Source organism: Chlamydotis macqueenii, chromosome 17, assembly GCF_036417535.1.
Source record: "Chlamydotis macqueenii isolate bChlMac1 chromosome 17, bChlMac1.mat, whole genome shotgun sequence".
NCBI lineage: Eukaryota > Metazoa > Chordata > Aves > Otidiformes > Otididae > Chlamydotis > Chlamydotis macqueenii.
In genome coordinates this window covers 2,488,303-2,514,164 of record NC_141572.1, presented here as the reverse complement: position 1 = coordinate 2,514,164, position 25,862 = coordinate 2,488,303, and the positions used below count along the sequence as shown (strand labels likewise).

At 54.6% G+C, this 25,862-nt stretch overlaps 1 protein-coding gene across 3 annotated transcripts in view; it reads left to right on the top strand.

The window, feature by feature from the left end:
• The window catches only part of MN1 (MN1 proto-oncogene, transcriptional regulator), a 98,718-nt gene that overhangs the window by 31,758 nt on the left and 41,098 nt on the right, over positions 1–25,862 (top strand). Inside the window, exon 2 of one of the 3 annotated variants that reach the window (XM_086761551.1) lies at positions 1,284–6,485. The exons of the other annotated variants lie outside the window; for them this stretch is intronic. Within the exon in view, the coding sequence (XP_086617677.1) occupies positions 1,284–1,468 (185 nt within the window). The 3' untranslated portion in view covers positions 1,469–6,485. Of the gene's footprint in view, positions 1–1,283; positions 6,486–25,862 lie in introns of those variants that run through there. 3 annotated transcript variants of the gene reach the window in all.

The following is a 25,862-nucleotide window of genomic DNA, read 5'->3' as shown; positions in this document are numbered from 1 at the left end:
TGGGGTCTGCTGGAGACATTGCGGTCCCCGCGTTCGCTGGTGCCGCGGGGCTCTGCTCGCACCTCTTGTGCGCTGGGTGAATGTGAACGAAATGGTGGACGTGAGGAGGTGCAGGCTGCCTGTCATGATGTTCTTGGCTTTTTTGTCTTGCCTTGCCCCGTTCTGCTGTTTCCTCCCTGTTTTTCTCACAGAAGCCCTCCGTCCGGGCCGGGGGGGCTGCCTGCGCTGGCTCGGGCAGAAGCAGCGGTGTTGCCGGGGGCGCGTTGGCGCCGAGAGGGTTCTCTGTGGTCTCGGGCTGGGGCAGCCGCTGCCCTGCCGCTTCAGGGGCTCCCTGGGGAGAAGCCGCGGAGGGGCTCCGGGGGACGAGAGGACTTGGAAGGCAGGGGGGAGGCTGGGGGGGTTTGTCCTTGGGCTTTGTTTGGTGGTTTGACTACAAGCGGTGAGGAAGAACTAAGGAGGTGATTTGTTTGAGCGAGGACGAAGGCGATGAAAGAAAGATGTCCCCGGCTGCACCGGGCAGGGAGAGGGCACAGGCACCCAGGCAGATTTGGAAGGTGAGAGAAGATTACTGAAAGTATTAAGAACAAAAGCAAGGAAAATCAATGGAGTGGCAGTGGGAACAAGTCATGAGTGCATGGTAGCATGCTTTGGAGGGAGCGGCTCTAGCTACGCCTCACACTGGCTGTAACATGCAGAGGAAGGGCCTGGGACGTGGATTAGGGTGTTCAGTTAGAGTCTTGAACTTCTGTGGTTAGTGAAAACTAATGGTGGCTGAAGATTATACAACGTCCCAAAATGAAGAAATGATAAGAAAGATGTTACTGTGGCGCTCCATTAAAAGGGGGGAACGGGGAGACCCCTGCCTGTTCGAGACCGACGATGGGAGTGACCTGGAGGACACAGAGGGGTCGGGGCCAGTGTCCTCCTCCGGGAGGTTTCGGTGCTGCCGTCAAATGGTGGGGGGCGCACGAGGAGCAGAAGCTCCCAGTTGTGCTGCAGTCCAGGACACAGATAATGGGTCATGTGCGCATCCCCAGCGCTCAGACGTAGGGCCGGTTCCCTTCAGGACGAGTGCATGCGGAAGGGAATGGTTTTGGTGTTCTCTGGCATGGTGAGAAATCAGCCAGCGGGAGGAGGGAGCCGTACCGGTGGTGGGGGCGCGGGCTGGCAGGGCCCAGGCGGGTGCGGAGACGCGGGGCCGTGCCCGCTCCCCGCGTGCCACCGGGCGTGCGAGGTGATGGGGTGGGGTGGCACCTCCTAACGTTGTCTCTGAACCTTTCCAGCCCACGACCTTCCCCCGAGCAAGACCTCGGCCGCGGCGCAGAGCGGCAGCCACCTGCAGTGCCTCTCGGTCCACTGCACGGACGACGTGGGCGAGGCGAAGGGCCGGACTGCGGTGCCGACGTGGAGGTCCCTGCACTCGGACATCTCCAACAGATTTGGGACTTTTGTGGCTGCCCTGACTTGAACAAAAGAAATTATTTTTTTTCTCTTTTTAATTTCAAAGGGCCGCTACTGCTAGGTGGACTATTTTTCTAGGTTGGTACCTGCTTAGTGGCATATGGACTGGAAAGGGTTAATTTAAAGTAAACCTCAATTTTTTTTTTAATCTTCTGCCACAGTATGTTACCAGTGTTAACCCTTCTGCAGTTAGCACACTTTTGCTTAAGATTTTCCTGCTAGACCACTTTTCCCCATTATTCTGTAACCTTGGCATACATTTATAGATGAGGCCTTTTCCTTTTTCATCTCAGCGTATGTCCAAGTCACGTATGTCATGATAAGACAAAGATCCTCCTCCTCCTCTACTTCCTCGTTTGCTTTGTTTTTCTTTTTCTTTTTTTTTTTGTTTTGTTTTTTGTTTTGCTTTGTTCAGTGCTTATTACGATGGTGATCCTGAAGAACAGCAGTTCAGGAATAAACGCCGGTTAAAGTGAAATGGTCATCATGGTATTATATACTGTATCGACACCCAGCTTTTGCCAGTCACGTACAAACCAAACAGTTAATGCTCTGTTGAGTATTGAGGCAGCGAGTCTGCCCTTGCCTGGGAAAATGATGTTCTGTCATTAATAACGTTCAGCCTCGTTTGCTCTCCACCTTCCCCTCTGAGGCGAGGACGCTCGCTCCTGTATTTACCTTGGTGAAGCCCAGAGATGGAGCTCTGTCATGAACGGGCTGGTTCAGACACAGCCGGGGAAGGTACAGAGACGGAATTTTTTAAATAAGTCTAACAGGAAGTTTGCTTAATAATGCAGAATCATTATCTCCTCCACTGAGCGCCCAGGCTCCCGCTCTGCTTGCGAGGAGGAGCAGGGGGTGCTCCCCAGCGTGGCCGCAGCCTCCTGCTCCTGGTGATGCCCCCAGCTGTGGCCAGCATCCCCAGGCCCTGCCAAGCGGCACTGCCGCACCGTGCCCATTTTTCACCTGTTTTTAGCTGAAGGAAGCCACTGTTGATTGGCAGCGGGTGCAGCATCCCGTGCCCGTGGCACGCCACAGCCATCTCGGTATGATGGCAGTGGTCGGGGACGGCCCAGGCGGGGGGATGTGGGTGGCTGTATGCCCAAGGTCAGCGTTTCCTAACCTGCCAGGGCAGGGTGACCTATCGTAGCCCCCTCCAAACTCATTCAAGGCCCCATTTTTGCCGTGCACTGAAGAACGGCGTTACTAGATGCACACAATAAAAGGAAAACCGTATTTTCCTGCTTGTGATAGATAATATTCATTTGGGAAGAAAGTTGGAAGCAAACCAGATAAAAACACGCCTGACACGATGATCCGACGCTCCTGTGGTTTTACGTAACACTGCCCATTATTTGTGTATCCTCTGCGCACAGGGAGCGCGAGCCGTCCCGCCCCGCTCAGGCCAGCTCGCTTTCCTCTGCGCCCCGGAGCTTCGTAACGCCGCTGGAGATTTAGGTTTGAGCTGCGAGGTAAAGGTCGGCCTCTCTGGGGTTATTTATTACTGTCGAGAATTCACAAAATGTGTCCCTCCTCAAGGGATGGAGTTTGAAGACTGCTTTGTATTTTACCTTCGATGATTGTGCTGAGCCTTTAATTATTTTGCAGTAATGTTCTCAGTAGACACCAATGGCGAGGGAGTTCTGCCTAAAATGCCAGTGGTGCAGGGTGGTCTGAAATCCTCACCCGATCGTACGTGGCTTCAGAGAGACTCACAGTGTGGAAATGTTATTGGAATGTGCCCTTGTTAACCGTGCATGGATTGATTTCCTCTTATGGTTCTGGTCAGTGACTTGGGAGTTTTTAACCTTGATTTTCAGTGTTATTTTGCTTTGTATTGAAGCTGGAGCTACCACGAGGATGAGGGTTTTTGTCCGTCCTGGAGCGATTGGCTGTGGAGCTGCCTCACGCCCGCTTGGTTTGGAACGAAGGGATGGGATGTTTTGTACCTTCTGTAGGTGTGCGCTGCCCAGAGCTCCTCCACCCTCCCAGAAAAGCACCTGCCGGTAGGATCCCTGTCAGCCCCTGCTCTGGAAGTTGCCTCTTTGCCTGTGATTTCTTAAGCCCCGGTTCAGCAAAATATGTGTTGAACTTTAACTCCTGTCTAGCAAAGCACTGGGGGGCTCTGTGCCTGCTGCTGCGGGCCAGTGCTGCGTGCTGGGTTGGGTCCGCAGCTCCCACCGCGCCCTCGCAGCTCCTGCCCGTTCCCGCGGGTGGGTCTGGGAGTCACCCCTGCGAAACATGTGCCGAGACACATGATGCTGCGTTTCAGTGCTTGGCGCTGAAAATTTAGGAAGAGTTCATGGTCTGGTGGCATTCCTGTACTGGAGTGCAGCCCCATGGCTTGCTTCTTTGTTTTTAGTTTTTCCTGCTGCGTTGAAGAGAACAGGTTTTTCAGGCTTCCTGAGGTCAGGGATGCACACCCTGTGCTACCAGGAAGAGACCTCTCAGTGAGATCCAGCATTTCACATGGCTGTTAAAGAGAAACCCTGCTTTGAGGAGAAACCCGGTGACTCACTGGGTCCCACCCACCCTTTTCTCCTGGCTTGCTCCCTGCAGCTTGTGCTTCTCCGGGAGTTGTCCTTCTCGTCCGCTTGGGACTTACTTTCTCATTTGCTCATAGAAATCCAAAGCGGAAGCAACGCCTTAAAACCCAGCGCAGTCCTAGCAGGTTTAAAAGCTGTGAAGTGAGGAGGACGGGGCTGTGCTGAAGGGGATGTGTCTTCAGCTGCCGAGCGTGGAGTTGTGGCAGCCGTGGCACGGGGCCGCCGCCGGGTCTGCTCCCACCGAGCTGCTCTGCGGGGCCCCTGAGGTGGATGCCATGGGAGAACGGGGTTTGTAGGCAGTGAGGAGTCAGAAGGAGTGGCTGATTGTCTTCTGGGCCTTGTTGTCCCTGTAGTTTTGGTGAATAATGCGGTCACACGCAGTCCTTTCGCTAACCTCCCGTCTATTCGGTCTCGCTGAATGTAAGTGACGTTACCAGCTGAGCAAAAGGAGACAGTGCAAGCCCTACTTGGGGCAGCTGCCAGCAATGCCAGGTCCAACCTTTATGGTTGCTTTGCTTTTTGCTTAAGATCAGAACAGAAGCAGTGCACACGACCGACCAGGATGGGCCTTGCTTCGTGCTCATAACCGGTGTTTGTGGTACTGACAGGACAGGCAGAAGGCTGGAGCTTTGTGCAGAGCTTGTGCTGCCCGTGGTAACCTCATTGTGCTCATTTTCTCCATTAATGTGGCACTGAATGCGCAGGGGTTTTCTTAACATCCTAGAAAATATCAGCATAGCCCTGCATGGTAAGAACTGAAATGATGTGATTTGGTGAACACTGATGCTTCCAAGCGGAGCGTGTTTGAGAGCTGTAGGTAAGAGCGGTTGTGCGAGGTGTAGGGTGCACTTCTGTGGAGAGGGAAACTGAGGCACGACAGCATCAGCCCGAGCTGGGCCAAAGGCACGTCGGTGGCAGAGCTGGGCTGTGCCCGAGCTCTGACCTCCGCTCTCAGCCCTGGTCGCTGAGCCGCGTGGCGTGAGGCTGGCTGCCTTCGGGGGACGAGCTGCTGCACGGAGGGTGGAATTTCATGAGCTACAATTCCCCAAATGGCCGGGCAAAGCCAGAGTAACTAAACTCGCACCTGCTTGTCCCACAGGGCTGCCAGACACCGGGCTGAGAAGTCAGAGAGCTGTGGTAAATGTGCCACGGGGTCTGCACAATCCTTGCTCTGCATCGTGACTGACAGCTGAAACGCGGCTTCGTTTGTGTTGGGGCCTCTCCCTGCCCTGCCCGGTGCGTTGTCCCAGGGAGCCTGACGTCGCTGCCCGGCCCCAGCTCGCTCAGACCTTCGGCGTTTCTTAAAAGAAACTGCACTTAGTGTTCAGCTTAAAATGTGCTGGCAAACTGAGGAAAATCTGTCTGGCGTTTAAATTGGGAGGAGAGGTAAAACATCTCTTTGCCAAACAAAGGAGAGAATAGACCTCATTTATGAAATACGCTGGTGAATTGTCCCCAGATCGTTGTTCCTGCGGTTGCTAGTGCTGTGCTGCTCTAGCTCCGCTGTAAGAGCGCAGTGAGAGGTTCACACGCGGGTTGGTTTGGTTACGGGGACTTTCCTCAGGCAGGTAAGGATTTCCTGGTGTGGTAGGGTGCAAGGGAATGAGCATCAGAGTCGTGTCCTCTAGGTCATTCAGGGAACGCTTCCCCATGCTGCGTGGCCGTTCCAAGGCTGCTGGCCTTCCCAAAGCAGGAATCGGGCTGGGGTGGCCAGGCACCGGCCGCGGGGCAAAGTGAGGCCTTTGGCAAGGGGGGCTGGCCTCAGGGGGCGGGGGGGCGCAAACAGAAACCAAACTGGGAAATTGGGATCATTTTGGGTAAGCTGCAGTGTAAGGTTTTCTCACCTGCTTGATTCACAGCCGGTGGGTGGCTGGTGTGGAAGAGCATAACCCATTTTTGTAGAATGGTTTCTCCTTTATGGCTTAAGGCTAATGGAGGAAATCCTCTAATTTTGTCTTAGAAATTCTCGATTGGCATTGTTGGTGTGAGTCCATCCGCTCGTAGATCCTGGCTGATGAAACTGCAGGCTCTGATTTCCGGCAGTTACAACTTTATCGCTGTTCACTGCCCGAGAATATTACAGCTTTAAAACAGCCTTAAGCAAAAGGATGTTATTTCTTTGTACTAAATTTGGTTCATGGAAAAGAAAAAAACTCCAAACACTGGTAATCCGTACTGCATAGCAAACTCTTCTGAAAAACGGTATTGCACATGTAAGATATGAAAACTTGACTCTGCTGTGTGTTAGGCAATCCTGTAATCTTTTTCTGTTTCTTTTTTTTTTTTTTTTTTTTTTAATTCTTGTTAAATTCATTATGCTTGGTTGGAAGACTGTGACAATAGCTCATGAAATTGAGTGTTATTTTTCTTTCTTTTTTTAAATATGTAAAGTGCAGTCTTCTGTATTCATGCATATTGTACATATCTGTATATGTTTTACTGAGCAACTAAATAACAATAAATATGATGTTAATGGTGGCTATTGGATATTTCATACCATGTTTGTCAATTTTTGTAGTCAATCCTTTTTCCTCTAAGACGGGAAGTAGCGAAGTGATGCTCTCCACGTACAGGTAAACCTTGCACCTCACAATGTTCGGCACAAATTTTGCCGGTTGTCTGCGGAAATCCTCACCAGCAGCTGCTTTCCGGGGCTGGCAGCGCTGGTGCCCAGAGCCGGGTGACGAGAGGAAGGCGTGGGGACACGCGTTCTTCCTGGCGCTCCTGCCCTTCGCAGACGGCCTCTGGCCTGCAGCAGGGCCACCTCCTGCTTCGGCAGCGCGGGTCCCCGGGAGCTCCCGGCACAGCCCCGCGGCCAGGCCCAGCCCTCGGCCCCCGTTCAGAGGGTGATGGAGACGGAGGCCGTCACGGCTGGAACCGACCAGGGCAACTGGAAACATCTTCTTAGCGAAAGTCACTTCTCCTCTGAGGTCCCAGACAGCAAATCCGTGGGGTTTGCTGAGCTCCCCTCTCTGTGGTAGATGGGGCTCTGTAAGGAAACGCAAACTCCCCAGGACCAGCTGCTGAACTGGGAGGAGGCTGCTCCCCAGGTTTGGAGGATTCCTGGGATGAGAGGAGGTTCCTCCTGGCCTTGCTGTAAGTCAAAGCACTGGATCCACAGAACGACTTCTGGCCAGGTCTTTGAGCTGAATTCTGTGAGTGAAATGTAAACAGGCTGGAGCTTTTACTGAGATTCTTAAAAACCCCCTCATCTCTGTTATTCAAATTTCAAACTCTTAATCCTTTCACATTTCCCTGAGTTTTCAGAGTCCTTCAGGAGAAATATTGCATGGTATTTTCCAAAGCAAAAATGAAAATGCGCACTAGCCCAGGCGATGTTCAAACACGTTGGTTTTGAGCTGAAGAAACAACCCTCCGCATCTTTCATACCCGCAGGCCATACAGGAGTGGTGCCCGGCCTCACGCATTTCTCCCATTTCTCCGGCGTGCGCTGCGGGCAGAAGGCTGCAGAGCGCTCGCAGCGCAGCTTGGCGCTTCCTGTGTCAGCGCGAGAGGACGGGGCGCCGCGCCCCCAGCCCGGCACTGTTTCTGTGTGCCGAGGGGGGCTTCCGGGAGCTCGCACGTGGTGCATCAAACAAATAAAGTACCACGGCATTGTACATCCGATTCCCTCCACGTTTTGTGCTAACATTGGAAGCACCAATGGAAAAATAAAAAATGTTGAGAGCCATTTTGAGTCAATTGAGGGAGAAAGCTTTGCTTAATTTTCAAGTCATGCTTTTAATATTCGTGAAGGCACAAACAGTGCATGGAAGAGAGGTGTAATCTGCTTCAAAGACGCGAGCTCACCTTGTTATGTCGGCCAGGCGTGGAGGTCGCTGACAGAAATTCGTTAAATTTAACTGTAAAAGCTATTTTGTTTTGAAATATTCTGGCTTATTAAATCTGGTAAGTATATGCTAGGTACTTTGTAACTCTAGCTTTAAAAAAAAACCCAACAAACTTGCTCACTTTTTTCTGTTTGCAGCCCTTCCAAGGAGTAAATCGTTTGTTCTCACAGCTTTTTGCTCCTTGCTGTGTAAGTAGTACGCATGTTTTTCCCCAACTTTCAGCTCAAAACCATTGAAATAATTGAAATTGCTTTTCCAGTATTGGTATATTTTAAGTTTGGATGACTCTTTGATCCTGAGAGAGAAATCAGCAGCGTTTCTGGCAGCTGTGCAGTTCCTTCATCGCAGTGGAAACCTGCAGAAGGTGAGACCTTCCCCGCGCCCCGTGCAGCCGCCGGCTCCCCGCTGGGACCCGTGCCTGGGTTGGTGGCAGGGAGCTCCTGGTGTTCCTCACCCCCCTCTCCCCAGCCCATCCCAGAGACGCTCGCGTGGTGCTGACCCCGTGCGTGGAGACCACTGGGACCCTCTCAGTCACTGGGTGTTTGGGACGTTCGGTGCAGCTCGCGGCCACTTTGCCCAAGCGCCGAGCGGGGATTCTCCGGGCTGTCCTGTCCCCTCGCTGTGCCCTCTCTGCAGCGTTTCTCTGTGTCCTCTTGTCACCGGTGGCTCTGGAGCTTGTCAGGAGAGGACGGACCCCGCTGCAGCGCGGCTGTGGCTGGAGCCGCTGCGGTGAGGTGAGAGCGGCCGCCCTGGGGCAGCTCCAGAGCCTGTGTAAAGCGGCGCGGCTCCCGTCATGCCTGACTTCTTCCAGTAAAGCTGGCCATGAGCTCTGTTAACAGCTGGATTCGCGCGGCTCCTCGGGTGCGTGGTGGCTGTTTCTCGACAGCCAGGTCTCCTGTGCAAAGGCTCCTTTTGCTGCTGACCTACGGCACCGGCAACGCTCCTCTTGAGCTTCTCCTGCCTGCAAAGAGCCAGAGCTCGCTCGTCGCTGTGTGCCACGTTAGCAAGTTAAAACAAATTGGCCGATCTTTGATTTCCTACTCTTCACTTGTTGTCTGGTAACGCTTGTGACCTCTGGTGATGCTGGCACGATGCTTGCCTACCCCGAACGCTCGCCTCCGTGCCTGGTGCTCTGTGCTCAGGGGCCTGTTTCTGGTCCGTGTCAGTGCTAAGCAGGGATTAGTTTATTAGCTAAAGAAAAGCAAGTATTTGGTCAGAGAGTTTTATAGTTCTTGCTGTCCTCATCGTTGTTCCCTGTGCCCTGAGACTGTGCTGAGAGTTGAAATCTGGCTGTAGCTGTGTCTTTTTCTTAATTATGTCCTTTGAGTTATTTTCTGCAGGAGGCTGTGGCATTCCTGTCACGGAGGAGACCCTGTAAATATTTATCATATGTTCAGCAGTCAGGATCCATCGGCAGCGCAGCTGGATCCCGTGTGCCGAGATCCGCCCAGCTTCCCCGCAGCCACCCAGCAGCGTGAAGGCCGGGCACGGGAGCGGGCACGCGGCAGCCTGGGCAGCTCTGTCCCTGCGTGGCCGACGTGCCGGCTCTTCAGCGGGGTGGCTGTGAGCGCGGCAGAGCGCTCGGGCACGGCTCTCGGATGAGTTTGGCCATTAGGCCTTGGAAGCCGTTCCCCTGCGGAGCCTCCCCTCCGAACCTCTCGGGCCGTGGCAGTAACACGCGTGTCCAGGGCAGGGCAGGGCCGCACAGATGGGCAGGAACGCGTGCTGTGTTGCTGTCTGTGCGACTCCAGGGCCATTTAACCCCCTTTTCCCAGGGTGCTGGCTGTGCTGGCTGCCGACAGACTGCTGCTGGTTTCATGAGAGTATGGCAGAAGGCACCGCTTTCCCTGGAAGTGGAAGTAAACACAGAAGTGAAAATTTGGGTCAATGACATCCTTTTAGCTGAGAAACTGGTCAGAAAATGGCATTTTGATGGTTTTCTTTTCATATGAATTGAGTATTTCCACAGGTCTCCAAGCCACATGCCAGAAGCAGTTACCTTCCTGCCCCGTGACCGGAGTTTGTAGCTGCCCCGGCAGTTTTACCTTTATTGCCAATAACACCACGTGTGTTCAGCTTGGAAAATGTCTGAGAGCTCCTCGCTCAGGTGAGCTCAGCAACGCTGTGCCTGCTGGGCAGAGGTGGAAACAGAGATGATGTCTGCTCTGAGCTCTCCTCCTTTCTGAGACCTTACCAGAGCTTATTAATGACAGCGCAGAAAGTGGAGGTGACAAGACCTAAGAAGAAAATTTAGGTCATCTTTGGTTAATTAGTGCAGGATTGCTCCCTGTCCTCTAATTCCCACACAGCTCTGACCAGCACAACTAAAACTGACAGAGCAGTGGGGGGGGGTGGTCCTTAACCTTTTAGTTAAAAGACATAAAACCAACCAACCAAACACCCCCTCATCCCCAGCTGATGGGTGGGGATGACGCGCGAAGTGACGGAAGGGGAGAGGAGCCCCCGGCCGTGCAGGCTGTGCTGGAATCCCAGCACCCCTTTTCCGGCACTTGCAGGCAGCGGTGGGTTTGTGCATCCGCAGAGCCTGGGCGGGGGGGCACGCAGGGGAGCTCCTGCGGGACCCCGATGGCCTGCGGTGCTGAGACGGCGTGTGGCGCACGGGTGGGATGTGGGAGTGGGCACAGAGGCTCCCTCGGGTTCTCACTGGGCCTTGGACGCGGCGTCACTGCAAGGCTTGTCGGCCACGGCTTGGCCTCGGTATTTCTCTTGCTTGTATCACCACCTGGAAAAGCGGCCCAAGGGAAGCGGGGAGCCCTGGTTAGTGTTTGCTGTGTCCTTACAGGGGCTAACGTTATGAACCCACATACACGGAAGCTGCTGAAGTGTCCCCCTGAATTTGATGTTAAAACGGTAATTTCTAAAGGCTGAAGGTTGGTGTTAGGAGGGCTCACGTCCCGCTGAAACATCCCCAAGGGTTTGTAGTGCAGCGGGTTAACTGGTGGAGAATATTCAGCGTTGGAGCTTCAGGAGGTGGGAACTTTTCTCAATTTCCTTTTATCCTCTGCAAAATGCCCCTCTCTCCCTTCCCCTTTTCTTCCCCCCACCCCCTTTTCTCTTTATAAAGCTGGAATTCTTCCAGACTCTGCTCTGGGCTTGCAAGAAAACTTTACTGTGTAAATTTGCTCTTTGTGTTGGGAGTCCTTTGTTTAAACAGCATTGTGAGCTTGCTGGGGAGGGATGGAGAGAGGGGGAGCTGGGAGGAAGAATTTGAAAAGCCCTGACCCCTGATGAATAAAATCCAGCACATTAACACATTCTTCAATAAATTCATGATTGCAGATAAGGTGGGAGTCCCCAGGGCCGGGCTTTTCATTAACCCCCTGCTGACTAACCCAAACAGACGGCAGTGTTTTGTTAGCGCGCCAGGACAAGCAGACCCCTTTTGTGGCGGAGGGGCCGAGCGCGCATGGGGAGATCTCCGCTAGGAAGCCAGGTTACAAAATGGGACTCTATTTCAGAACAAACTCCTTTTGGTTAGTTTGATGAGATTACAGAAGGGAAAAGGCTTTAACAAGGGGCTTATTGGAGCTAAGTAACTGTTCTGAATACAGTGGGGAGCAGGGCAGAAAACATATGATTCCCAAGTAAATAGGCACCTCTACAGTACGGCTGAAACCACGGAGCTGGCCGTGCTCAGCGTGGTGGTTACGTGGCATGCGCGGACGCTTGGAGGCGTGAACACGTGTGGGACTCCCGCGATAACCCGCTCATGGCACCAGGCACGCGGCCTGGCACCGCCGGCCAGGGCTGCCGCAGCGCCGACGCGTCCCTTGGTGCTGCTTCCCATCCACGCGCCGCTCTGGGCCACAAAGCAGAGGTCATTTGTTCGTCCATTCATTTGTTTGCAACGGGCCGTTTAACCTCAGGGGCTGTGAGGGTGCTCACATATGATAAATACACATATGCTCACACCCCAGGTTGTGAGGGTGCTCACATATGATAAATAATTCCAAATTATTTCCTGTTGCTGCTGAGAGAAACATTTTGTCAATTTCCATGGAAAATACTTACTCTCTTGCCTGCGCTCCTGGCCCCACGGGCCATCTCCTCTCGTAAGCGCGAGGAAACACCACGTACCCCTCAGTTCAGGTTTCCCTGACTGATGGCTGATGCCCTCAGCTCTGAGCTCTCCCTGTGTCTAGCACAACGCCCCGCACGGCTTTCGGCCTGAAACAACCCCAGTGGCTTGCACCGCGTGTGAATAACCTCCGAAACGTGTTTGCCTTGTAAGCGCGATCCACCTTATCAACGCTCTCGCTTACAAGCCCTCGCGAAGGCAGCCCGTTGTGTCAGAGATTGCTGCCACTTCAGTGCCATTTAGCATTTCTCCAGTGCTCCGTCGCATTGCCGAGAAGCACCTGGAAAGGACAAACCTGGGTGCCTGGGAGGGAGCGGCAGGCTCAGGCTCCGGCTGCGGGCGCCTGTGAATTGCTGCCTGTCTGCCTTGTGCCAGGCTGAGGGGCGTTTCCCTCTGAATTTCCCCAAAATATCCCCAGAGCCCCCTGCTAGCTGCTGCCCTAGCAAAGGGAACGGGTTTAATGCTTTGCACACATGGCTCCGCGGGGCTGACGCGTTTGACTGGAAGGAGCAGTCGCAGCTCCTTCCCATGGAAAATCCATCTGTTCCCCTGCATTCCCTGGTGCGTGGGGTCTCGGTGCCGGGGCGGGGGCGATGGCAGAGCGGGTATTATTCACCGTGCACCCCGCTCGGCTGAGTGACGCTGTGTGGCGCTGGAGGTGGTTAGGAGGGGTCACTCAGGCGTGTTCCCCCCCTTCCTTTTCCTTCACTTATTATTTGAGACTTTGCTTTGTAAGAAAAGCCTATTTTTACACGTGGGGCTGTGTTATTGATTCCCTCTGGCTGTGTCCCTGCTCCGCAGAGGGCCGCGCAGCCCCTTGGAAGAGCACTGAGGGCAGCCAGTGCCGGGGGCCAGGGCCCAGGTGCTGCGGCCGGGCTCCGCAGCGGGGGGCTGCAGGAAGGGTCTTCTCAGGGTGGAGGCCTGGGGATTAACCTGAAGGCAGGGGTTTTGTGGATTTTTCCCCTGGAATATTTTAAGCTCAGCTCTTTTCAGACACTGGTAGCCCTCCAGCAGGACTGCGGAGGGATGGTCGCGAGGCAGTGGGAGTGTGCTTGCCGCCCTGAGGACTGCCGAGCCCCGAGCCCTGCCGAGCTGACGGTGGGCGCGGGCTGCGGGAGCGCTGCCGCTGCCAAGGACGGCTGCGTGGACTCCAGCCTCAGCCCCAGCCGCGCTCACCTGGTGTCCGCTCATCTCTGCAGGATCTCGGTTTTGGGTTGGCCTCCCTCACGGCCCGGCAGCATGTGCTGGTGCTGGCAGCCGGCGGCACAGACTAGGGCATTGTTGCTCTCCATCCTGAGCTGGCTGTTGCTGAACAGTCATTAACTGATGGTGACTGGCCCAGTTGCTGGCCTGGCCGGGTGGGTGGTCAGCCCGGCTCCCTGGTCCACCCACGCCTGGCTGCAGCAGCTCTGCCCCCCGCATGGCCGGCACGTCCCCAGGCAGGGCATCCCGCACCCTCTGCGGCCGGCGCCTGGGAGATCGCACGTGGCCGGGGGACGGCACAGGTAGCTGCTGGCCTGACAATGAAGGCATTTTTATCTTAATTTGAGCTGTTACGAAGCATCCCTTTTCCGTGATTTGTGGTGCCCAGATCAGGCTAGGAGACGCACGTGGGTCCAGCTCTGCTGGCAGGGAGCGTTCCCGGTGGGACCCCGGCGGGGCCGTTACAGCCCGTAACGGGGCTGGCTGGGCCTTTCAGTAGTTTAAAGGCTGTTTGTGTTTGATGAGCTGATGCGTATCAAATGCAATCCAGCTTCCCACTGTCTGCTCTGTCAGCCCCCTGATGTTGGCCTTTGACAGATAAAGCACCCCCTCCCCGAATTTCTGATTTCACACTGATGCACAAACATTCTTTGGCAATTTGAGCCCATTGTATTAAAGTAGTTAAATTCCTTAAGCATGTGCCTCTGAGTATACAGCAGTGATGCTCCCTACAAAAACAGCAGTGTGGTGGCAGTGCCAGCACTCCGGCCGCATCGGGAGGCCCACGGCGGTGACGGTTCCTCTGGGCCGTGAGGCAGCAGGAAGGGCAGAAAACCTCCTGAGGATGTGCCCACGCCACGGGCGCGCAGCGCCAGGGAGGCTGCGGCATGTCCTGAAACACACGGGCGTCCCTCGCTGTCTGAGGTGCTGCTGCAGCCGGCGCAGCGGTGCGTTCCGGCAGGGTCCGCAGCCTGGGTGTCTGAAGAAGCGGTACTCACACAGCCCAAGGAGTGTGGGGTGTGGGCTGGCTGCTGTTGGGGGGCGGTGAACGAGGAGGTGTTAAACCGCCTGTCTTGCAAACTGCCTTGGCCTTGGTGTTGGAAAGCACTCTGGCCACCCTAATTTCTGAACATTGTGGGATTTGGCTATCGGGCCTGTTCTGGAAGCCTCTTTCCCCACCCAAGAGTGCCCGCGGGGTCCAGGAGCAGCCCGGGAATCAGGAAGAAAGGTCCCAGGAAGAGAAGCAGCTTTGGCAAATGCAAGGATTTAATTGTTCTTTGCTACGTGGGAGAGCTGGAGGGGGGCACCAGTGTGGGGGTCGGTTACAGTCCTGCGTCTGCTCTGCTAGCCCGTCCCTCAGAAACTGCCCCGCGTGATGCAGTCACTTGTGAGTTAAGATTTAGTTTCAAATGTCTTAAGTTATTATTGATGCTTGAAAAGGTTACATCTGCAACTCATTTTCTATGTCACTGACGTTCTTTTCTGACAAATAATTTCAGAAATATGCAGCAAAATGTTTTGGCCCACAAATGCTGCAGCTCACCAAGTGTGCAGACCACATCTTTACACATTTTGTGAGAGAAAGCTTAACTCCTCGTGTGCTTGCACAGCTCTGCCCGCCTCAGCAGGGCTCGGGGCTGCCGGGAAGCGCTCGCTGCTGACCAGACCCTGCTGCTAACGCAGTGCCCGGCGGGGGTGACGTGGGGCGCGGCGGAGCGGAGGGTGCGGGGCAGCAGCAGTGCCCCCCCTCACCGCTCTGCATTGGGGCTGGCGTGGGTTGGGGCTGCGGGGGGCTGGCTGTGTCCCTTCTCCAGTGCTTGATGCATGATGGAAGCCCAAGGGCAGAAAATAGGTAGGTGGCCTGTTCCGGTGACAGCCACGTCTTTCGTTCTAGAGAAATGCGGTTTGGGAAGGGAGCAGTCCTGGGTGCCAGTTCTCTACAGGTTGGTTGAAACACAGGCTTCAAAGTGCAGGTGTTAGGTGGGGTCAAGACCTGGAAGAGCTTCAGACATCGCACAAGCCACACATCTGGGAGAGAATTTGATCGTTTTGCTGGTGTAGTCAGACACTGGGTTTGCCACTGCATCCCAGCGCGCTGCTGGGGCCGCTCCGTTCCCTGGCTCCCAGGCGTGCTCCTGGCAGCTGTACAGCGGCGGAGGGAAGTGCTGTCACTGGGCTTCCCCGCTGCTGTCACAACGTGGTGATGATTCCAGGGAGATACAATCCAGACTGTTGAATGAGAGAGCGGTGAGTGACCTTGGCTTTCTGGTGAATGCCCAGGTGTAAAAAGGGGAAATAAGAGAGTGTTGCCTCCTAGGAATCATCAGCAAAGCCAGGCGTCACTCATGTAGTTTGCTTTGGAAGGTGGAACTTGTCTTTTATTTACCAAGCGCTGCTGATGTCCAAGATAACATTTATATCAGATGGAAGCTTTTAAAGTGCTGCTCAGCCAGGGCTGCTGACCTTCTTCTGCTCTTATTAAATGTGACGCATTGACACCCTCTCTCCTGTTATCTGAACGGCCAGCCTGGCTGAGAAAGGTGGCTGCTGGAGCGAGCTGGGTGAGGTTAGATGTCATCCGCGTGTCTCTGCTTGACGTGCCTCTGCAGGCAGAGCTCAGCGGGAACTTTGCTATTGGGATGAAAGCCGTAGCTTAACCTATGGGCGGTTTGAAATAACTTCATTGTGGAATGGTATCCAGAGTGAAGATGGGACTCCACAGGAACGCTTCCCTTTCCCCAGCTCGCCTTTGTTGTTGCTTCTTTGGTGAATATTAAGAGGGGTTGCTGACCCTTGCAGGCCCATGACCTCTGTATCTGAAAGGCTGGTGGAGGAGAGCTTCTTCTCAACCTTGCGTGCCAGTCTTTCCCCAGCGACCTTCTTTCTTTGGCAGCGTGACACTATGGAAATGCAAGCTATGGAAATGCACCTTCAGAGCCGCCACCCTTGGAGCAGATTTGGTGCGCTCCCACCATGTGCGGCTGGCTGCTCTGCTCCGCGTCCCTTGGGCAGGGTCATGCCTCCTCCGGGAAGGGAATCGGCAGGCAGTCTGGCTCACATCCTGCAAGTGAGACCGGGTGGATCATGTGCCTGATAAAAAGGTCCAGAGAGCACAGAGGAAACCTATCTGGGAGGAATGCGGGAGGCACGCAGCTGTAGGCTGCGCGTTGATCTAAGGAAACGGCACATGAAAGTCTGCAGTGGCTCGCCTAAGCAGCTTCTCTGTGCAGCGGCGTTGCTGCGCCGTTACACCCTGCATGCACGGGCTGCCCCGTCCATCGCATGCCATCTTGCTGCCTGGCTCTTCCATCGCAAGGGCGACACCTGGAATACAGTGCGTCATTGTGAAGTTAAAATCTGTGACCAGATTTTAACTTTACAATGTCCTCCTGTTCAGGCGCTGGGCACCCTGTGTGTCTGTCAGGAGCTGCATGGGCACATTTCCCCGACGCAGGGGAAGCTGCAGCGAGGGTACGAGGCAGCCCCCAGTCCGACTCCCACCCTGCGCAGCTGGGCACAGCACCTCTTCCCCCGCAGGTGTGGGAACGCGTTCCTTAAGGACAGGGACACCCGGGAGGGAATTTGGTGAACTCAGTGGAAAGGTTCTGGGTCACCGCACAAGGAGGAAAGGCTCGGGTAACGCCACCCCTCAGAATCCGCTAACACGGCTGGCCCAGGCGGTGCGGCCAGACCCAGCTCCGGGTCCGGCGACCCACTTCGCGCCTCCCCGCCAGCCTCGCGCTCCCCTCGCCCCCACCGCGGCGGGGCGGGACGCAGCGCGCGGGCTCGGGCGAGCGGGAGGGGGCTTCTGGGCTGCCATTGGCTGGAGCTGGCCAATCCCGGCTGGCCCCGCCCCCGACAGGTATATAAGGCGCAGCGGGAGCAGCTGGAGCGTTTTTCCTGCGCTTCGAGCGCGAGTGGCGCTGTTCGCGGCTCGGCTCGGCTCGGCTCGGCTCGGCTCGGCTCGGCTCGGCTCGGCTCGGCTCGGCTCGGCTCGGCTCGGCTCGGCTCGGCTCGGCTCGGCTCGGCTCGGCTCGGCTCGGCTCGGCTCGGCTCGGCGCGCAGCAGGTGAGCAGGCAGCGTTCCCTGGCAGGAGGGTGTGACCTTCCCAGTCTGCACACAAGCATTTTGGAGGATGGGAGTTAATTAAAGAGACTTGATAGATTCTTGCTTGTCTGTAATAGGAACTGTAAGAGGATCCGTGATCTGCTGGTGGACTGTGCTCAGAGTTGTGTTTGTTTCCCCTTGTTGCTGAAGCTCTAAATGAGCTTTCTGGCTGTAGCAAGATCGATGTGCACCAGGGTTTGATAGAGCTAATCGCAGAGAACACCTCGTTCCACCAGAGCAAGCGACGTGAAAGCGAGTGTTAGATTTAGGGCTGACCCTCGCCGCTGGTGGGCGCCAGCGGGAGCTGGGTGCTTGCGGAGCTCGGCCCCGGTGCTGCGTGGAGCTGTGACTGGCGCAGCATGGAGCAAGGGCAGTGCAGCCTGTCCACCTGCACCAGGGATGTGGTTGCGTCCCCAGAGGGTCGTGAGGGGACTGTGGTGGGGGCTTGCCCAACTGAGGAATGAGGAAACTTCCCCGCAGTGTCATACCAAACTTTTACACTTTTCTGAACAAGTAATTATCATTTCCTTGGTATTCCCAGGCTACCTGCCTGCACTGTGTACTTGAGGTGATGTTTTCTGTGGTATTTTTCTCAACAAGATAATGGAAAAATGCTGCTTCTACCTCAGGTTAAGCTCTTTGCTTGTGGGAAGATCATTAATTCAAGCTATAGCCACAACTAAAAAATATATTGCTCCTTAGACCTCTGCTTCATTTCCCAAATGTAAAATGGCAACATGCAGGCTTTCTTCCAGGGAGACTTATGACAAAGGAGTGCGGTGCTGAGGTGAGATGGACCTGTGGCACGACTGGGGGCTGTGGGGATGCGGCTTCTGCCTTGACAGAGCGGGCATAATCATTGTGTTTTTTCGAATGGGTCCTTGTATTTGAAATTATTTCCTAGGCTGGCCCTGACTTGGTTTCATAGCCTCCTTCTTGGCTCCATGTTGCAGTTCCACAGGGTGGCTGGCAGGACGTGCTCCTGTGGGAGCCAGTGCCTGCAGCCAAACCTGTCCGTGGTGCTTTGCATGCGATGACTCAGCCAGCCCTCCTCTCTACCAAGGGGGAAGATCTCCCTCCTGGATGTTTGTTTTCTAATTCTGGTCATTTCTTTGTAATTTGCAGAGTAGGTGCAAGATCAATAGAGTTGCTTTGTAAATTGGTGATAGGAAACATAATTAACAGTGTTAGGGATTTAGCTAACAGTGTTGGTTAGGAATCCTAAAGAGCCGCCTAATTTGTGGCATGGCTTTTGACTGGGGATTTGGCTGACTTGATCGGGCAAAGGTGGCAAGTGAGACACTTGTCACTTGTTCGTAGGTGAGAATATGGATTAACCTGGAAAAAGCAAACGTGTGTGAAGTGTATGTGAGATGCTGCTAGTACAGGAGGCTTTGAGACATAAGTCACCTCTAGAGCCTTCAGGCAATGAGCTTAAAACCTGCATGGAAGTTATTTACATGGGGCAAGTTGTGGGCAGTTCTTGAGCTGATGATGATCCTGGGCAACAAGTAGGTGTTTCCAGGAGTCTTTCTCTCCGTCTCAGGTCTGGGGGTGCTGATGGCCCAGAGGCTCCCAGGAGAGCGAACGCGGAAGGCCCAAGCAGAGGCGGGTGCTGGGAGGGCGGTTGCTTTCCCTGCCCTCAGGGTGCCAGGCTGCGAGGGGGAGCAGAGCTGTGGGTCAGGGCAGCTCGGGGTCGGCAGTGCACGCGCAGCTCTCCTGCATTGCCCCAGCCCAGCTGCTTGGTTCAGAACGGCTTTGGTGAGCCCTGCCTGGAGAAGGGCCTTCAGGTGACAGCTGGCTTATGAATGCTTGTGCTTATGCAGCCCATAGCTGTGAGAACCAGCTCCCCAGCATTGCTGGACCTGGAAAATGTGGTGGTGTAACAATTGTATAACAAGTCACTTAAACTGCATTCTAACGTATGTGAAAGCAGAGCAAGGGGGGGACCCCGTGGATGTTTCTGGGCTCCTGTGGTGTCTTCAGGCTGGGGGTGTTGGAGCTCCCCATCCGTGCTGGTGGAGCTGGTGCTCTGGAGGGGTCCCCTCAGCCCTGCAGCACCCAGTTGGGTGCACCCCGGGCGCTGTGCTCAGACCAGGGCTGGTGTTGAGGGGAGCTGGTGTGTGAGCCGCGCTGGTCTTTTCCCGCTGTGTGCCATGCTGTTGCGTGTGGGAGGAGGGAAGGCTAGAGCTGGTGGCTGCTCTTGGTGGGCTTTGTGGCCCCGTGAGCTGTGGCATGTGGCCCTTGCCAACGGCCAGGAGAGCAGGTGCTGGTCTGGAGCTGTCTGAGCCCTGTGTGGCTCCCACCAGCACCACAGGCCAGGGCCAAGGCTGGGCACGCCGCACCTCTGCGGCTCTCTGCTCCGGCGGCAGCTCAGCTGCCCGGCCCCGTGGCAGTCTGCTGTGGTGCCCCACAGTTCCATTGGTGCTGCAGCTGGACTCTGCCCCACAGAGGGTGGGCACCACAGCGGTGGGGCTGTGCCCATCTCACCCATTCTTTGGAGGCACGGCGGGGGTGGCCCTGGTTGCTTCCATGCCGCTGCCTGCTGGGGCTGGATGTGACATTTGGCTGGTGTTGTGAGGCCACTGGGACTGTGGAGCTCTTTCTCTGCAGCTTGTTCTCCTGGGGCACAAATTCCATCTCTTAAAAAGCACTTAATAAACGAACAATGGCTTGAAAGGAGGCAGTGAAGGGAGTGACATCCCAGGGAGGCAATGAGGAGCTGGAGCAGGAGAACCTGCGAGGAGTGCCAGCGCAGAGCTGCTTGCAGGAAGGGCACTGGCTTCACCTCCTCTGGGCGAGAGCCCTAGTGCCACCATCCTCCCATTACCTCTGCCCGTTCCAAACTGGTGGCAGTTAGCAGGGTGCGTGGTGCCAGCGGTTCGTAATCCTGTTGTAGATGGGGAAGCAGAACCTGAGCCTCTGATTTGTTTGCATGCTGCGGAGCAAAGGGAGGTGCATACTCAGGCGCTTCCTCTGGTTGAAGCGCAATGGGGACTTTGGGGAATAAATAATGTGATGACACCAGGACTTACACGCTTGTTCAGCTGCATTGATTTCATTCAAAGGGTCTTGCAGTTGTATTGATCTGGGTCTTTCTGCTACCTGCAGAGCCTGGGGAGCGGGAGGGCTGGGCCCAAACCCAAGGAGCGCGTGTATGGTATCGTACCAACGCCTCTCGGTGCTTTGCAAACAGCTGCTCAGCACCCCGGGGTGTTTGCCCAGGTGCCTGCGCAGGGGAAGTCTCCCCAAAGGGCGATGTCGTTAATTGTACGGATGGGTGAGCAAGAACCTCTATCTGTTTATGCTCTTTAATTACTCCACTGAAACGACTTAATGCATAGGCTAACCTAACAGAATTAACAACAGTAAAAAAGACCCTAAGCACCCCCATCCCCACCGCAGACCAGTCTGTTTCTTCCGTGCGCTCGCCCTGTGCCAGAGTTCCTTGCCCCTCTCATCAGGGAAGAAGCAGTCTTCAGGGTCACTTGCCCTCCCCGGCTGTGCCAGGCCGTGTCTGCCCCCGACCCTCCTGGCTCACCCCCTCATTCTTAACCGGGGGCTCTGCTCTTGTCTCTCGAGGGCTGAACTTGTTATAATGAATCACACTTGGCATATCTCCCTGTGGTGCCTCTCCAGATAAAAGTGGTCCCAGCTCTCATGCTCTATTTCTGTTTTGTTTCTGTATGTGACAATTTTCCCTATACAAAACCCTCTTTTGTCAGTTTGTAGAAGAGATTATGGGGAGACAAGAGCCTGCATTTTTTATATCCATCTTGCGTTTTCTCATGGCTCCGCGAGTGGCATTGTTCGTGGCCAAGGAACAATGACATTTTTCTGTTCCCATATCTGATGTGATTAAAGGAGCTGCAGAGCAGAAGTTACACTGAAGATTATAATGAACAGAGGAGACCTTGCTCCTGGACATGAGATGCAAGGGAAGATTTTGGCCCTGGACTTGCTTCCTCTAAAATAAATCCCCTTTTTTTCTAATCCGCAAAAACGCCTGGAGTTATGCCCTCGATAAAGACTGTAAGTGGATAGAGTGCATCCTTCGTGTGCTCTCCTAGCCCCAGAGTGCCTTCGTGTTGGGCTCAGCGTGAGAGCAGCCACCTGTGCTCCCCAGGATGCTGCGTGGCCGCGGGTGGGAAGAGTGCGTTGACATGAAAAAGCAGAAGGAAAAGACTGGCCAGCAAGCTGTTAGGTGAGGGGCTGTAGCCCTTTTAAGAAGGCCACAGAGGAACTTGCATTTAAAAATTTCTAGCTGAAAGGGGCCTGAGACATCTGTCAAAGAGCAGGAGGTGAGAAAGCTGGCTCTCTCTGGCTGGGCTCAGGCTCTCTTTAATGGCAAGGAGAGTCCTGCTGAGGGCTTGTTGAAGAGGCTTGGGAACTGCTGAGGGCTTTTTAGCCTCGTTTCCTGAGGAAACCAGGAGTATGCTGTTTGTTCCTCACCTGCTAGAGTGAAAGCCCTGTTGCCAGGTTGTGACCTGATGGGTGGAGGAAGAGGTGTGGGAGGGCTGAAAGGATCAGGCTGGTGGCCGCTCCAGCCCTGGCGAGGTGGAGGAGCAGGCTGTGTCCTGGTGCCTGCCCTCAGCTGGCCAGCGCAGCCTGGCTGGGCGCAGGGATGCGTGGGGAGCAGCTGCTGAGGGGCCGAGCCCCAGCCGCAGCTCGGCGTGGGGTGTTCCTGGAGGGCAGGGTGCAGCCAGGAGGGGTGTGCATGGGGCACTGCATGCACTGTGACCTGGGGATGGGGAGGATGGGCTGGTGCGTGCTTTTCAGTGGGAAGGACCTCTCTGCTGATGGGCAAAAAGGCCTCTGAGGCTCTCTTCTCTGTGCTTCTCTTACCTGGGAGCCCTTGCCCCTCTCGGAGGGGAAGCTGCCTTTGCCTTTCGGGGCAGGAGGGCTATGTGGAGGCCAGTCTGAGTTCTGGAGGGGAAGGATTTGTTTCCTGCCTCCCTAGGATTTGCCCACAGTCTCCCTTGTCTGCTGGGGGGTGCTCAGCCTTCACATCCTTTTCTTCTCTTTTCCTGCAGCTTGCATTGTCATGTGCTTCGTTATTGACATGTTAAATGGCCCCTCCGTAGGCTCCCAGGCACTTCTGCTGCTGAAAAGAGGTTAGAGTCAGGCTGTGATGGGGTAGGGCCCTGCTTTCAGTGCCGGTGGTGGGAGCCGGTGTGCTGGGCAGTGGCGGCCACAGCCAGGGACCCTGCTCTGGGCTACCCCGGGTGCAAAGCACAGGCATGGTGAGTCCACAGAGATCCAGGAGGCACCAAGGAACCTGGGTGGCTGGGATCTTCCCAGGTACTGGGACAACTGAAATCCAGATGTGGACAAGCAACAGATCTTGCTGGTGACAGCAGTGGATGAGGCAGCCTGATCTGGTAACTGTGTGGCCAAGTCCTACAAGGGCCAGTGAGACCTCGTGGAAGCTGGACTGGCAAAGCTTAAGCTAACTGCCAGCCTGATGTGGGCTCCTGACCACCAATCTCTAGGAGCTGTGAGCATTGCTGGTGGAGAGGTGGGAGCTTGCTGTCACCTGAGGATGCCTGCCATCCAGGCTGATTTCAGAACCCCTCTCCTTCCTTACAAGGCACCACTGGTCTATGTTTTGGTATATCTCCCTGATGTTCTCCTAGATCTTATTCTCCAGGCACAGAGCTTTAGGCTGCTACTGGTAACTTGGACAAATACACACAATGTGCAAAATAGCTGGGCAGGAACTGATCTCAGCATCTGTCCCCCTCTGGCCCTGGATTCTCATTCCAAAAGCTGGGGATTGAGTGGCAGCCTGGGGAAGGACCAATCTGTCTGGGCAAGGAGCTCAGATCTGCTGCTGTTGTGGACACCTGGGGCACAGGGGAGGCTGTTCCCAGCTGAGGGGTGCCGCAGGGGATGGGGAGTGGTGCTTTCTGAGAGCTGGCGAGTGCTTGTACGGAAGGTGGATGTGTGCTGAGTTAGCATAAAGAGCAGTGACAGGTCTGTTTGTGGGGAGGGGGGTACACAGGAGCACAAGGTGAAGACAGTCTCGTACTTTTATTTCAGTTTTCAGAGTTGTGGAAGAAGGGTGTCTGAGGCCTTTCAGTGACTGGCACTCTTGCATGCAATTAGTCACCCTGGAGCTGGCGTCAGAAGGAGCAGGACATGCTTTGTATTGCAGTTGTGTTCTTCACTGCACTCACTGTTTGCTGTACACATTTGTTTTTCCTCTTGCTAACCTCTCTGTGGGCTCTTGCACCAAAAACAGTATTTACCAATGCATATTCCATCTACGGTGTGGTGTGGAGACGCGCGGCTGGAATACCAAGTCATCTCCGTCACAAGGCATGGCTGGTTCCTGCAGGAGGCCCTGCTCCGCAACAGCGTGAGCACCACTTCTGCAGACCTGGCTGGCGGAGGCCAAAGAACGGTTAACTCCTGTTCCCAAATGCTTTTAACTGTGACCATCTGTCCTGTGACTGTGGGAGGCCTGGGGATCTCTTGCCGAGGGACAGAGGTTCCCCTCTGCTGTCCATCGTCTCCCCAGGAGGCAGGGTTGGTGAGAGCGTGGAAATGGGGTGTCTGGCAGCCGTCTGCTCGGCGTGCCAATGCGGTCTGTGCCTGCGTCACTGCGCTCTGCCCAGCGTCACTGTGGGACTTGGGAGCTGTTTGTAAAGTTGCCAGAGCAGGGATTTGGGTGCTCAGGTCGGCTGGATTTGGTTCTTATTTTTCAGAGTTACTCTCTGGAAGTTACTCTTGCTTGATGTTTTTCTTTGGGTTCACGGAGGCAACTTCAATGACTGCGTATGTATAAAAGGAGAAGGTGGTTTATAAAAAAAATCAGGTTTCTGGTGACAGCTGCTGTTACTGCGCTTGGTTTTGCATGGCCAGAACAGAAGAGATTTCTGTCCTGAGGTCCCTATGCTCTTACTAGGCAAAAAGAGGGAGGTGCTGGGTGGGGTAGAGCTGCAGTAGGCACGGTGTGACGCTGGAGGAGACCCCGTGGTGATGGGACACCCTCCAGCTCTGCTCACCTCTGCAGTTTCCTCAAATGCATCATTGACTGCATTGACTGTGGCAGTGGGGAAATGTGTTCGTGCTTTCCCCTGGAAGGAGGGAAAAACCCAATTTCTTTTCTAAAAAAAAAAATCCTTGACAAGCTCTTTCCACAATATGTATGGTCTTGTATCAGCATGGAAGGGGTTAATCCTGGCTTGAAGGGCAGAGGGCTGCTGTCAGCCAGGCAGCACAGTACCTAGTGTGTTAAACAGGAAGCTGTACGAGGGAGAAAATCTTTTCTACCCACAAGGTGAGGCAGGAATCAATGAATCAAAGACATAGGTATTTCATAAAGCATGTGGCAGGAGGCAGCTCTTGGATTACTAGGAATAATGTGATATATTAGCCCTTGATTTGGCAGAGTCTGCCTTATACTAAAGAGGAGGAGAGTGTAAATTGTGATGATTTGTGTCGAGTTTCTGACATTATCTTGGCAAAAAAGGGCCATCTGTACAGATAAATGCGCTTGATTGAAATTTTGTGTGTGCATTTTAATATGCACTTTTTTTTCCTGTGATTAGAGAGGTCCTGTGTAAAATGAGGCTTCATAACAAATATAATTTGCAGTCTGGGGGAGAAGACCTCTGTGTGATTTTACTTTCCTTAAGGAAATGATTTTGCCACTACCAAGACCCTCAGGGTTACAATGAAGCATCCCAGGGTGAGGGCCACGGCTGTGCGTGGAAGAGGAGGTCCTCGGTGCGGGTCAGGGAGCTCCCACTGCGCCGAGCCTCAGAAGGTGCGTGCCTCCTGCCCTCAGAGTACGGAGATTCCAGATACCGCGCCTTTCCTGGGGAGGCTGCAGGGCGGAGGGTGTGCGCTACCCTGGATATTGCCAGCTTCCCGTGCGGAGCAGCTCCTGTGGCTTGACACGGGGTTGACAGGTGCTCGTGGCGTCCCTCCGGCATGCTGGAAATGGCGGGACAGCACCGGAGAGCCCGGCTGCAGAACGACCTGGGAGAAGACGAACAAAATGCCAAGGGTTTTGTTAGTGGGAGCTCCGCTGCTGTGTTCTCTGTGCAGTTGGCTCAGCTGCTTTCCCCTGCAGCACTACCTGCTGTACGCTGTAAATGAAGCTTGCCTGTAAATAAGAGAGAAAACATCCTCATTCTCCGTTGTTCGGAGTTAGAGCTTCAGCTGCCTGTGAGTGGAGATAAGTGAGGATGTTTATGCTCCGGTTTTGTGTTGATGGACCTTTTTTCTGCATTAGTTGCTTGGTAGTTGCTCTATATACAAATGCACGTTGCTCTTTCTGTCTGTGCATTGCAAATCCCACCTACCAATAAGCTGGACGTACTGTTAAAGTCATCACTACCCAAACAACTTGCTTTGTGTTTAGGCTTTCAAGTCCAAGGGTTTTAGTTTGTGTCTAATGCTAAATTCCAGCTTGTGGCATTGCGGGGCTGCAGGTTGTTTGTCTCTACAGGAGTCAGGCTGTACTGTCAGAGTGGGCTGTGAGGATGTGAAGTTTTGGACCATGTATGTCTCGCTGACTGGAATTCAATTAATTGCTCTGATTTTGTAGGGTAGAGCAGTGGCTGAGTGAAGTATATGCCTGTG